Source organism: Vipera berus (genome assembly GCF_964194415.1).
Source record: "Vipera berus genome assembly, chromosome: 6".
Taxonomy (NCBI): domain Eukaryota; kingdom Metazoa; phylum Chordata; class Lepidosauria; order Squamata; family Viperidae; genus Vipera; species Vipera berus.
The window spans coordinates 72,608,994-72,623,289 of NC_138208.1; the positions used below are offsets into that span (position 1 = coordinate 72,608,994).

The 14,296-nt window shown below is 38.2% G+C and overlaps 1 protein-coding gene across 2 annotated transcripts in view; it reads left to right on the forward strand.

Annotated features, from left to right (window-relative positions):
- CREB3L2 (cAMP responsive element binding protein 3 like 2) overlaps window positions 1-14,296 on the forward strand; it is a 72,258-nt gene that overhangs the window by 38,514 nt on the left and 19,448 nt on the right. Inside the window, exons 2-3 of one of the 2 annotated variants that reach the window (XM_081330214.1) lie at window positions 1,490-1,706; window positions 13,904-14,088. In XM_081330214.1, coding sequence (XP_081186340.1) covers window positions 1,490-1,706; window positions 13,904-14,088 — 402 coding nt within the window. The remainder of the gene's footprint in view (window positions 1-1,489; window positions 1,707-13,903; window positions 14,089-14,296) is intronic. The other variant, XM_081330215.1, reaches the window with a different exon arrangement.

Sequence of the window (14,296 nt, forward strand, 5' to 3'; positions counted from 1 at the left end):
AGTTTCTAGAGAATTCCTCTTCTACAATCATTTCTGCTGTTTGCTGCAAACTCCAGTGAAAATGGCTGCTTCATTATTGAACAATTCTTGCTATTAGGGAACTTTTCTTTATATTTTGTCAAAGTCTGTTTCCTTGCAATTCCTTTCTAGTTCTCCCTACTATTATTATTATTATTATTATTATTATTATTATTATTATTATTATTATTATTATTATTATTAATCTTGTAAAAATTACAGCCATGCACTCTCAATAATAAGCATTCCTTTAGGACATAGTTTCAGTCATAGGCAGGCAAATATGCACACATGTAAGTGAAGTGTTCAGAAGTTAAGTATTGTACAGAGAAAGTGTAAACTAGTGCATGTGAACCAATCTAACATAAAGTTGAAAAAATACTGAAGATTTTGTCATGTGATTATAAGACTATGGAATTGCATATATTTGAAAGCTACCCATGCTCCAGTTTCTACAAAATACATCGAATGGTAGTATAGCAAAACAGCTGCTATAAAGTCTTGGGTGGACAAGTTGTTTTCTTTCTCCCCTGATCTACTAGAACTTGATTCTTCCCATAAATTGTCTATAAATTGATAAAGTGAAGTACTTCACAAAGCATCTTGTGAACACGTATTTTCAGTTATCATAAGATATGATGATCTTTGGCATTATTTTTAAAAAAAAAATTGTTGCAAGTTATAAGTTCATAGTATGCAGATTGAGAATGGAATTGAGAAAAACATAATTATAGCATTGCCTGCTCCTGCTAAATGGCCGTTTAATGTCTATGAAATTATTGGGAAGGGCCTACTTGGTATAGCCATAGTGTTGAAAAAAGGAAAAGTCCTGCTTGAATCATGATGATAACCTACATGAATACATAATATGAATGTATATGGGGACTGTTTGCACCTCACTGAATGTGCTACCATGAGTCCATTTTCTCCTATGTGGCTTTAGGTTAATATGCTAGAAATATAGAAAAATATTTTTGTGTGATCAGGCTAGAAAATTATTGGAATACTAAATAAAAAAATCATGGTTTCAAATTGGAAAATGAATATTGTTGTAGTTCCCTTGAGGTGTTAATTCCATTCTTATTGATGTTGTACTGTATACAGTACTCAAAAGAGTCCTTTAATTGAAAGTGGCCTGTGCTCACACTATGAGCTTGAGGTTGGTAATGAAGAGCAGAGAAAGTGTCTCCCGACCCATAAACTTCGTTTGTAGATCTGATGTTGCACAACAATTGTTATATTCCTAAACATGTGGTGAGGACAAGAGCATGATGAAATAGAAGCTGTTTCTTGACAGTTATGAGAATATGGAACTGAAATATCTCCCAGATGAAAGATCTGATTTTGAGAGCTTAATGCTTGTTCTGTTATTTTTCTATTGTTTTGTTACTGATCACTGGATGGAACCAATGTAAAGTATGACTTAAGGTTTTTATTAAATTCTTTCTATGCTTCTTTTCCTTTCTTACAGCCCTTCACAGAACTCCTTGATGATTTTTCCCAGGATGTTTTGGGGCAGCTCTTGAATGATCCCTTCCTGTCTGAGAAAAATGAGATGATGGAAGTGGAATTATCACCAGTTTCTCCAGCTCCCCTCATCCAGGCAGAGCATAGCTATTCCCTTTGTGGGGACTCTCGGCCCCAGTCACCATTGACCCATATTTCAGCTGATGACAATTTCAATGAAGGTAAAAGAATGTAATGAATTTTGCTAACCAACTTCTGGAAATAAGACTCTCACTGTTGGTTGCCTTGAGGTGTAACCTGTCTAGAATCTTGAATGAGGCAATAGAGTGTAAATATCTTAGAATTTCAGACATTTCTAAAGGGTGCTGTTGTCAGGAAAAAAAATTAACCAAAAAACAAAAAAAATGTTACTGTTCTACTGGCTAACAATATTATTAGCAACTGGCAGCCTCTTTGGAGACCATATGTGGGACAGTAGGTGTGAGTATTTTAAACAACTGAAGCTATATTCAATCTGTATTATTGTAAATAAATGCAAATATTACAAACTGCCATTAGCCTCTGGTGATCATATCCACAGAAAATGGGACTCCTGTTTATTTATTTTAGAAACCTGCTTGATTCCAAAATGATTCTGGACAGCAAAGAGGGTGGAAGATTTGTTTTATCCAACCACTGTTCTACTTGTGGTTATTTGTGCTGCATTTATTTAATTGGATCTTGCTTAGCACTTCACCAACAAATCAATGCACACATTTCTAAAAGTAGCTGTCAGTTATCATCCTTACCATTTTCAAGTAATAGTTCATGACATGTTCTCTTTCTTGAATGAATAAAAATATGTGAGAGTGATTTTTTTAAAATATAGGAATTCATAAACTCAACAATTGTAGAGGGCCTTAAGTGAAGGCCTAAATGTAGAAAGGGAATTAAATCATATCTTTTTATCAAAGGAAAACCACACTTGAACGTTGAAATATTCATGTTCTAGGCAATCAACTCTCCTGCCCCTGTGTCATTTGCATCTGTTTATTGCTCTCACAAAGTAGTTTTCATAGGGAGGGGGCAGTATATATTCACAAAATGGATGCCATGGTGATTACAACTCGCCCATTGATAGAGAAAGCTGGAGAGGTTGCTTCTTACTACTTCTATTACCTCAGGTGACCTCTGACATTTTTCTGGGCAATTGGGCATACTTTGAATGAAGCACTGAGATATTATTTTTATTTCGTAAAAAATGTTATGGAGCCTATGTAGAACTCCAAAGCATTCTTTTTATGCAAGACTGCTTTGCTTTCCAGCATGACAGCTTCAATTTCATTTTTCCCCCAAAACTGAAAATCCAAAAAGAAAGTATAATCAGATGGACCTAGGAGTTTACCAAGGTGATGCGTCTGCATGTATGTCTCATTATCTATCAGTTATAATTAATACATTTTTTTCTATTGAAAATAGACAATTATATCCAAGATCTTAGGGAGCCCAAGACTTAGAGTTACTCATACATATGGTGAATCATTGATGATCTTTTTACTGTTCTAAAAGCTGATGCCTGCTTATCAAGTATGCTGAGATGAAATTGGATAAGAGCTGGAATAGAACAATTTTTTTTCTCCTTCATACAGTTTCAGTTTGTCCCACATCCCAAGGTTTTCCCTTTAAAAGAAAATAGTCATTGGAAGCAGAATCTTAATTCATATGATAGTGGAGTCTAATTGTTTTTTGATAGCAAGTTTCTTGACGTGTGTAAGCAATCCAAGTCAAGCTTTAAATCAGACGGGGATTTTGACAAGGGAAAGTTGCCAAGATCACTGTCACAGGATACTTGTTTTGCTTTTGCTTGCAAGTATATACCATTTTTTGACACTTCCAAAGCAGAAGTATATTAATACAATTGCAGACTGGACACCTGATTCTTGAGTCACATCTACAGTTATCACATGTCTTTTATGATGGAGGACAGCCCTTTTATTTCAGACAGCTATCCTTCAGATTTATTCACTTTAATTATTTAAATAATTTAGCAAAATAATAAATATATGTTTATCCTTATGAACCTTTTTCAGATTTGCCCCATTTTCAGGGTTGTTTTTTATTTTTCCCCCAAGAAATTATGGTCTCTGAAGTCATATACTACTTGTGGGAAAATCAGATAATGGTAATCATACATATGACATTCACAAGTACTGTTACATTCATACGAATATGTACATGTACAGACGCTCATATTAATACAAGCAGTCCTCAACAGCTTTTCATTTAGTGACCCTTCAGAGTTACAACGGCTCTGAAAAAAATAACTTATGACCATTTTTCACACTTATGACCATTGCATCATCCTCATGGTCATATGATCAAAATCCAAGTGCTTGGCAACAGGCTCATATTTATGACAGTTGCAGTGTCCCAGGATCATGTGATCATCTTTTGTGACTTTCTGACAAGCACAATCAATGGGGAAGTCAGATTCACATTGTTGTTGTTAGTTGTAAAGTCATGTCCGACCCATCGCGACCCCATGGACAATGTTCCTCCAGGCCTTCTTGTCCTCTACCATCTTCTAGAGTCCATTTAAGCTCACACCTACTGCTTCAGTGATTCCATCCATACATTGCAACTGGGAAGACAATAGCCTTGACTATACACACTTTTGTTGGCAGGGTGATGTCTCTGCTTTTTAGTGTGCTGTCTAGATTTGCCATGTCTTTCCTCCCTAGGAGCAAGCGTCTTAATTTCTTGGCTGCAGTCCCCATCTGCGGTGATCTTGGAGGCCAGGAAAATAAAATCTGTCACTACCTCCATTTCTTCCCCATCTATTTGCCAGGATTTGAGAGGGGTAGATGCCATGATCTTGGTTTTCTTAATGTTAAGTTTCAACCCAACTTTTGCACTCTCCTTCTTCCCCCGCAACAAGAGGCTCTTTAGTTCTTCTTCACTTTCTGCCATTAGAGTGGTATCATCTGCATATATTAGGTTGTTGATATTTCTCCCTGCAATCTTAATTCCAACTTTTGATTCAACTAGCCCTGCCTTTCTCATGATGTGCTCTGCGTATAAGTTAAATAGGCAGGGCGACAGTATACAGCCTTGCCGGACTCCTTTCCCAGTTTTGAACCAATCAGTGGTTCTTTGTCCAGTTCTCACTGTTGCTTCTTGACCCGCGTATAGGTTTCTCAAGAGACAAATAAGATGGTCTGGTACTCCCATCTCTTTAAGAACTTGCCACAGTTTGTTGTGATTCACACAATCAAAGGCTTTAGCATAGTCAATGAAGCAGAAGTAGATGTTTTTCTGGAACTCCCTAGCTTTCTCCATGATCCAGCTCTCTAGTTTGATCTCTAGTTTGATCTCTAGTTCCTCTGCCTCTTTGAAATCCTGCCTGTACTTCTAGTAGTTCTTGATCCACATACTGCTGGAGTCTAGCTTGTAGGATTTTAAGCATAACTTTACTAGCATGTGAAATGAGTGCAATGGTGCGATAGTTTGAACATTCTTTGGCACTGCCTCTCTTTGGAATTGGAATGTAAACTGATCTTTTCCAATCCTGTGGCCACTGTTGAGTTTTCCAAATTTGCTGACAAATTGAGTGTAGCACTTTTACTGCATCGTCTTTTAAGATTTTGAATAGCTCAGCTGGAATACTGTCACCTCCACTAGCTTTGTTGTTGCTCAGCTTTCCTAAGGCCCACTTCACTTCACATTCTAGGATGTCTGGCTCGAGGTCAGTGACCACCTCATCGTGGTTATCAGGGACATTAAGCTGGTTCTTGTATAGTTCTGTGTAATTTTTCCACCTCTTCTTAATCTCTTCTGCCTCTGTTAGGTCCCTGCCATTTTGGTCCTTTATCAAGCCCATTTTTGCATGAAACGTTTCCTTCATCTCTCCAATTTTCTTGAAGAGATCTCTAGCCCTCCCTATTCTATTGTATTCTTCTATTTCTTTGCACTGCTCCTTTAAGAAGACATTCTTATCTCTTCTAGCTATTCTCTGGAATTCTGCATTCAATTGGTTGTATCTTTCTTTTTCTCCCTTGCCTTTTACTTCCCTCCTTTCCTCAGCTATTTGCAAAGCTTCCTCAGACAGCCAGTTTGCTTTCTTGCTTTCCTTTTTCTTTCAGATGGTTTTAGTTGCTACCTCTTGTACAATGTTGTGAACCTCCGTGCATAGTTCTTCAGGCACTCTGTCTATCAGATCTGAATCCTTAAATCTATTTGTCACCTCTACTGTATATTCATCAGGGATATGATTTAGTTCATACCTGAGTGGCCTAGTGCTTTTCCCTACTTTCTTCAGTTTAAGCCTAAATTTTGTAAAGACAAGCTCATTGTCTGAGCCACAGTCAGCTCCTGGTCTGGTTTTTACTGACTGTATAGAGCTTCTTCATCTTTGGCTGCAGAGCACATAGTCAATCTGATTTCTGTGTTGACCGTCTGGTGATGTTCATGTGTAGAGCCGTCTCTTGGGTTGTTGAAAAAGAGTTTGCTATGACCATCGTATTCTCTTGACAAAATTCTATCAGCCTGTGCCCTGCTTCATAGAACTGGTCAATTTCATCCTCTTCAGCACTGGTGGTTGGGGCATAGATTGGACTACTGTGATAATGAATGGTTTGGCTTGGATTCGAACTGAGATCATTCTGTCATTATGGGGATTGTATCCCAATATTGCTTTTCCTACTCTTTTATTGACTATGAAGGCTACTCCATTTCTTCTGAGGGATTCTTGCCTGCAGTAGTATACCTGATGGTCACCTGAATTAAATTCACCCATTCCTGTCCATTTTAGTTTGCTGATTCCTAAGATGTCAATGGTCAGTCTTGTCATCTCTTGTTTAACCACGTCCAGCTTGCCTTGATTCATGGGTCTTACATTCCAGGTTTCTATGGAGAATAAATCTTTATAGCATCAGACTTTCCTTTCACCACCAGATACATCCACAGCTGAGCATCCTTTCGGCTTTGGCCCAGTCGCTTCATTCTTTCTGGCACTACTAGTACTAGCCCTCTGCTCTTCCCCAGTAGCATATTGGACACCTTCCATCCTGAGGGGCTCATCTTCCAGTGTTACATCTTTTTGCCTTTTGGTACTGTCCATGGGGTTTTCATGGCAAAGATTCTGGACTGGGTTGCCATTTCCTTCTCCAGTGGATCATGTTTTGTCAGAACTCTCTGCTATGACCTGTCCGTCTTGGGTGGCCCTCCAGGGCATAGCTCATAGTTTCATTGAATTATGCAAGCCCCTTCGCCACGACAAGGCAGTAATCCATGAAGGGGAGATTCACGTTACAACCCCGTTATTAAATTAATAACTGCAGTGCTTCACTTAAGTGTGACAAGAAAGTTTGTAAAATGGGGCAAAACTCACTTAACAGCTGTCCTGCTATCAGAAATTTTGGACTTAATTGTGGTCATATGTCAAGGACCACCTGTATATCATATTTAAGAAACTTATTTCCATAAATTAAAGAATCTTTTTAAGCATCCTTGAGATATGATAACTGGAATCAGTCACATTCTTTCTCTATATCATTTTGCTTTCTTTACAAGGACATTTCCTTACAGTGAGTTTATTAAATATTAAAGTGAATGTTCGTGATGCCATTTTACCCTTATTCCAAACAGTTCTTTAACCAGGATCTGAAGTTTTTCTAAAGTTAAGTATGTCACCCAGATGTAATTCATTCCGGATAGCATAAACTGGAATTTGAAACCAAGGAATTAGTCAGAAAGTAAATTACTGGCTATTGCATCATTCTGTGGTGTTTAAGAAAAGAATCCCCATGGATTATATTTTTGTCAGACCCGGAAATCTGCATAATGGATATATTATATCAGCATTACTAGAATTTATTTAAGGCTATACCAGTTTCAAGTTACCCTGGAAACTTTACTTTGCTAAGATTTATTTGAATATTTGAAGGGAACCTCATATTTCATATGAATTGCTTTTGTTGTAAAAAGCACTCCTGAGATTTTATTAAATTACAGTAGAAATGAGATTTGTCTCATTCACAGTGCATGTTTTTCCCCCTCGAGTGGTGATTGCCAATTTGTGAAATTCTAATTTGGCTCAATATATGTATTTATGTAACACCCTAAAGCTATCTTTCCTAGAATCCAATAAAAATCTTTTTTTAAAAAAAATAGTGAATTATGATACAATTCAAATAATAATTTGTTAAATGTTGGGAAAATAAAAATGTGTTTGGCATCAAAACAATAAATACTAGCTACCAGGCAGATATATCTTGCTTATCTCAAGCCTTGCATTTGAAACCTGTTGAGTCTATGATATTTTGTTGCATATATTTTAATCTTGTATTTGTTGGCACTTTTAAAAAAATGCAGTAAAAGGTAGTTCCTAAATTGTTATTTTGTGTTTTTTGTTTATTTAGTAGGACTGTTTTTGTTGCTTTAGTATGGCTGTTTTTTTGTTTATGTACCATTAGATTCCCGAGGGCTCTGAGTAACTTGCATCTACCAGTAATAAAAGATTTTAAAAGTACTGTACAGGTAGTCCTCTACTTACAACCACAATTGAGTGCAAAATTTGTATTGTTAAGTGAGACATTTGTTAAGAAAGTTTTGCCCCATTTTTCTTGCCACAGTTGTTAAGTGAATCATTGAAGTTGTTAAGTTAGTGACACAGTTAAGTGAATCTGGATTCCCGATTGACTTTGCTTGTCAGAGGTTCGCAAAAGGGGATCACATGACCCCGGGATACGGCAGCTGTCATAAATATGAGCCAGTGGCCAAGCGTCTGAATTTTAATCATGTGACCATGGGGAATGCTGCAAAGGCGGTAACTGGAAAATGGTCATAAGTCACTTTATTGAGTGCCATAGTAACTTGAAATGGTCACTAAATGAACTGTTGTAAGTTGAGGACTGCCTGTAGTCATCACTGTTGCGCAGGACAATCTTCTATCTGCTACCTTGGAATTGAGACTACTTAGACACTAAGCCCGAATCCATCTTCCCCTTCTCTTCCCAGCTTCATTGTTAAGGCTAGATGGGGCACAGCCCTGGTCGATGCAAGTTTTGAAAACCACTTAGTAAAGTATGAGTATGGTAAATTATAGGAACCCAGCTCCTTGAAAAGAGTCTTTGTGGGTGGGTGTCTCTGCGTGTGTTTGTGTCTCTCAACAAAGCCAGTGCTGAACCCCTACATAAAAAGGGTTGCCTTACTTTTTTCACTCTTTCCCTAACCCACAAGGGATGTAAGGCTATACGTTCAGCTTCTTATTTTGACTAAACAGAATCAGTAACTGTCAACTAGTTTTATGTAGGTGTGACAAGTGGTGAGAAAGATGGGGTGAGATGTGAATCCCATTTATTATTACCCTCCCCCCTGCCCCCCCCTAAAAAAAGACAATTGTTTTTTGCAACCTGTGGAGGAGAACCTTCCAGCAAGGGCAGGAAACTTATGAACAGGTAGTCCTCGACTTGCAGCAGTTCATTTAGTGAATGTTGGAAGTTTCAACGGCACTGAAAAAAGTGACTCGTGACCGTTTTTCACACTTACATTGCAGCATCCCCATGGTCAAATTCAGACACTTGGCCACTGACTCATATTATATGACGTTTGCAGTGTCCCAGGGATCATATGATCCCGTTTTTCTCATCTTCAGACAAGCAAAGTCAACGGAGAAGCCAGATTCACTTAACCACCGTGTAACTAACTCAACAAGTGCCATCATTCACTTAACAACTGTGGCGAGAAAGGTCCTAAAGTGCGGCAAAACCCACCTAACAAATGTCTGACTTAGCAACATAAATGTTGGGCTCAATTGTGGTCGTAAGACAAGAACTACCTGTATATCTGGGACCTTCGTTTTTTAGGGGTCTTTTTGGGAAGTGAGGGCTATAGGAGTAAAACAGTGATATGAAAGGGCAGGGATGCAGTTTCAAGGAACAGGCATGCTGAGCCTGTTAATATTTCTTTCTTCTCAGTGGAAAAGGCTTTCAGATATTTGATACAACCTATATATTGCCAAGATCTGTCTCGTAGCAAAGAAATCAGATATGACTCCAAATCACATACAGGTAACCCTCCACTTACAACCCCAATTAGAAGCAGAATTTCTGTTATTAAGCAAGACAGCTACTGAGTGAATTGTGCTCAATTTTATGTCCTTTTTCCTCCCCAGGGTTGCTAAGTGAATCATTGTTCATTAGGCAAATCCAGCTTTCTCCCTTGACTTTGCTTGTCTGTCTGGGAAGGTTGCAAATGGCGATCACATGACTGCAGGATGCTGCAACTGTCATAAAGATTTTGTGGTTGCCGGATGCCCGAATTCGGACCATATGAGAGAACTGATCATAAGTCATTTTTTCCAGTACCCTTGTAACTTTGAATGTCACTGAATGGTTGTAATTCGAGAACTATGTGTAGTTGCAATAAGAAATGCCTCCTGCAAGTTAAAAAAAAAAGCTGTGTGTTTATACAAGGTAGCATGGAATTAAAATCCAGTTAAGCTCAATAATGTCAGAAGAAGAATTTAGGGTTCCATCTTGAGCCAGGGCTGCACAAGAATAAATAAAAATGAGATCTTAGACAGCTGTGAGGAAGGAAGAAATATTTATGCCTAGAAACAAAACAAATTCCCTCTAGGGGCAGGCTGTAGAAAAATGGAGTATAGCAGCAGTTTTTTTTATAGGGGGAGCTTGTCCAGGGTGTGGAAATGTATACATGCTGATTCTAGGGTGATACTTGAGGTAGTTGTGTGTGTGTGTGTGTGTGTATTCTTGTGAACATGCAATTCCATTGGGAGACCTAATTTAATTAACTCTATTTGTGTTTGCAGACATTATCCTTTGATATGTGGATTAGGTCTGGGTAACTTATTTTGTGGGGGGCTTGAGGAATTTTGCTAATTTTAGTTGATTAACTTAATTTCAACTTGACTATCAATTATCTAGTGGAGACATTGATTCTCAGACCATTTGTGGATTCTGTTAATATTTTAAGGGCAGATGGAAACGGTATAAAGAATAAAATGTATTTGGATATAAAACTTCTCACAATGGCTAGATTCTAAAGTGAGAAGTAATTTCCTTGGAATGTAGGCCTTTGGCTTCAACAAACACAGTGTTTAAAGAGAGACAGGCCTTCTACATTTGTTTGGAAACTGTTCACTCGGTCCTTTGAGAACCAGGATCTACTGTGGAAAACAAATTCCTATCAAAGCTGGACTCTTATACAGTCTGAGCCTTGGATCCCTGAAACTGGTGACCGCCTTGCTAAGCAAAAAGCTCTTCAAAATTTTTCTTGCACATATAATCCTTTAGTTTCTCTCCCGTTTCTCCTCATTCCCACCCGCCTCCTTTCCATGTAATCATTCCACTCCGCCTGCCGGAAAAAGATTCTAGTCTTTGACCGTGGCACAGAAGCTTCTTTGTTGGGAGCAAAGTGTGCCCTTCAGTATCTGTGGAAGTAGAGCAGAAGGAAGGAGGTGAGGGAGCAGACAAAACCCCTGACTCTGGGCAACTCTTAAAGGAGACTTATTTACACACATGAATACCAGTAGGACAGAGGAGTGAGCTAGTATTACAGAAGCATTAAAAGGGGGATTACCGGTATGTGTGCTTCACTGTGAGTAACCTGTGAGTAGTATCTGCTTGTGGGTTGTATTTATGAGGTAGATATCGGGAGGGATAATTTCAGTTTCTAATGCCAGATCTTTATAGAATAATAGGCCTTTTCTAAGAAATGTCTGTTTTGAGATAAGTTGTGTATATTTTTAATGGGACAAGAATCGCTTATGCATGTCCTGTGAGGTTTTTTTTCTTCCTTAATGCAGGTTTTTTTTTATGTTGATCTTTCTTGGCACAGTTTAGATTACTGTTTTGAAGTGTCTGATTACAGGATGTATACATATTTATTTTTGCTTGTAATTTTTCTTGGCTTGGCCAATGTAATTCAAATTACATCTTCCCTTGCCAGTGGGAGACGTTTTAAAATTACACCATAGAGTAATTACTAGCATCAAATGTACAAAGTCCCCCTACCACCTTCCTGTTGCTGAATTGAAGGCTGCAGAAATAGAAGGCTACAGGAGCTTTTCCTCTCAAACTTAGTTTTTTTCCTCTCCTGTTGTCGACAGATCTCTTGGTAATTGCATTCTGTGGCAATAAATATCTCCTCTCTTTAAGAAGGGCGACTCCATCCATCAGCTCTGTATCATTTTACCAAAGAGACATTCTTGAAGAGGACAGCAGCAAGCAGTCATGACATGGGTCTGAAATGATATACACATAGAAAGTCATAGAGGCCTAACATTCCTGTGGCTGTTGTCCCAAATACAGGTAGTCCTGGACTTACGAACACATTTGGGACCAGAATTTTTCTTGCCAAGCAAGGCGGTTATTAATTGAGTCCCAACCAATTGTGCAACCTTATTTGCTACGGTTAAGCAAATTACTGCAGTTGGTAAGTGAATCATGAAGTTGTTAAGTGAATCTGGCTTCTCCCATTGACTTTGCTTGTTGGAAGCCAGCTGGGAAGATTGCAAATGATGGTCACATGACATTGCGACCATTGTAAATACATGCCGGCTAATTTTGATCCTGTGTCCATGGGAATGGTGTGATGGTCATAAGTACAAGGACTGATATAAGTCACTTTTTTCAGTGCTATTGTAACTTCAAATGGTTGCTAAATAAATGGTTGTAAGTCAAGGTCTATCTGTAATACAAAGGAGTCTTTACTTTTTCAGGGAATGCTGTGCAACCTGCTGGTGATTTGAAAAATATAGGGGGGCCTCCAACAAGGACCTAGCTAGCTGTTGCTGAAAATGAGATAAGGTGCACTGTAATTAGAATTTTAAAAGTCTTTAAAAAGATCTCCATCTCTCAACAATTTGGTTCACTTTCCTTTGCCATTTCTCCATTAATTTTACGGTGCTGATTTTGACTCTTTTGTGAGCCCATTTTACTCTTTACCTAAATGTAGAACCCCTTTAAAAATAAAATCAGAGGCTGAAAACAAGGCGATGATGCAGTGATATATCTACAGCGGACAACGTGGAATGTTTGACCCTTCTGGTCTTCATTTTTTTTTTTTAAAAAATTGTCTCTTTCTAAATAAAGAAAAAAATTGCTAAGGGTAGGTCTCTTTTTTAAAAAAGAAAAAGTGCTAAGGGAAGGTCTCTTTTTAAGGAAGCAAAAAAATGTGCTAAGCCTATTGAAGATTTAACACACCTATTCTACTTATTTTTGTTCAGAGAAAACCAATATTAAGATGCACTGTCGTTAACAATTAACTGCTGAAAATTCAGAGGTTGATCTTGAGGGCTCAGGATTGACGCCCAAAGAGGGTGCAGCCACTGCTCGCCAACATTTGCTTTAAACCCTCTAATTAGCTTTTCCTAGCTGGTCCACAGACTGCTGGCAGGGAATTTAGGGATTTGGAGTCTCAGTGCTTTTGAAAGATGGGGGCTGGGGAAGGAATCTCTCAATGGTTCATGATTGGACTGTGTCAAGAATGGCCTTATTCCCACTGAATGTGCTTGATTCAGCTTCAGCCTTAAACTCACTACTATCAAAAATTTCGGGAAGGAAAATTATGGAAAAAAATGTTTTTGTGGCAGCCAGATTGTAGAATATCTTCTCTTACTTATTTAGCAAATATTATTTATGTACTTCTTAACAAATCAGTATATTTTGGAAAATTTATTTATTTTGAAAGGGACTTTACAAAAACTTGAGTTTTATTACATACTCTGCAGCTGTTTCTAAACTTCTATTTATTCTTGCTTCATTTTTTTTTCATTTAAGGCCACATTGCTTTATTTGCCAATGATTTTGTTTATCGTTAGGGTTTTTAAAAATAAAAATAAAATAAAAAAGTTTATAAATCAACCAAGGCTTTCAAAGTTCCATGAATTTTATTCCCCACTGTCTTCTCCTATCCCACTAAGTTCCGAGGAAGAGACTAGAATTTGAAGACAACAGAACAAACTTTCATTTTAAAAACTTTTCTTTTTCAAATCTCAGGGGCTCAAGGGAAGCTGAATGACCCAGTGGCAGAGATGGGGAACTAAGCAAGGGTTTGGTTGGCTTTAACACACACCTCTGGCTGCTTGTCTGATGGCTTGTTTAGTCTTGTTCGAGTTTTTTCTTAGTAATTTTCTGTAATTACCTTTTTTTGTGTCCTCAGCCAATTCACCTTCACCTCAGGGCTGCGTAGAGGCTGCAGTTTAAAGCCCCAGGTTTCTCTGAAATAAAAGCCCAAAAAAGGAAATAAAAAGCATTGCTTAATGAATTAAATGCTTTCTTGATCATGTTTCCTCTCCTTTCCTTTAGCTTGGATTTGCGTTCTCTTGTTTTTTCTTCCCTCTCCTTTTGATTTCTGTGGAAAACTGTCCATTTCTGGCTCTTAATGTGTGCTTTGTTTTCATTTCTCATTCCCCCAGCTGACTTGGAAAATGAAGACTGGTGCCTGGGATCAGAGCTGACATCAGCCAACATAAAGAGAGAACCAGCAGTGGCTGAAACATCCGGCCTTGCTCCGTCAGGCAGTCTTACTGCTTCGCCCAGCCCTACCATCCTGGAGGGGGAAGAGCCACCGCTGCAGGATGATGGCACAGTATGGTTTCTGGTACTCAAAAACTTGATTAGCCGAATGGATAATATCCCTAGACAATGAGAAACATAGCGCCTTACTTAATTTGAGGCAGAGTTAATAAAGATGGCAGAAGTAAAATTGTATGTCCCAGTCACATGAGGTTTTGCTTAATAACTGAAGGCGAAACAAGGTCATATATCTTGTGGTCATGTTATTTATCACTTAATGACTGCAACACTTA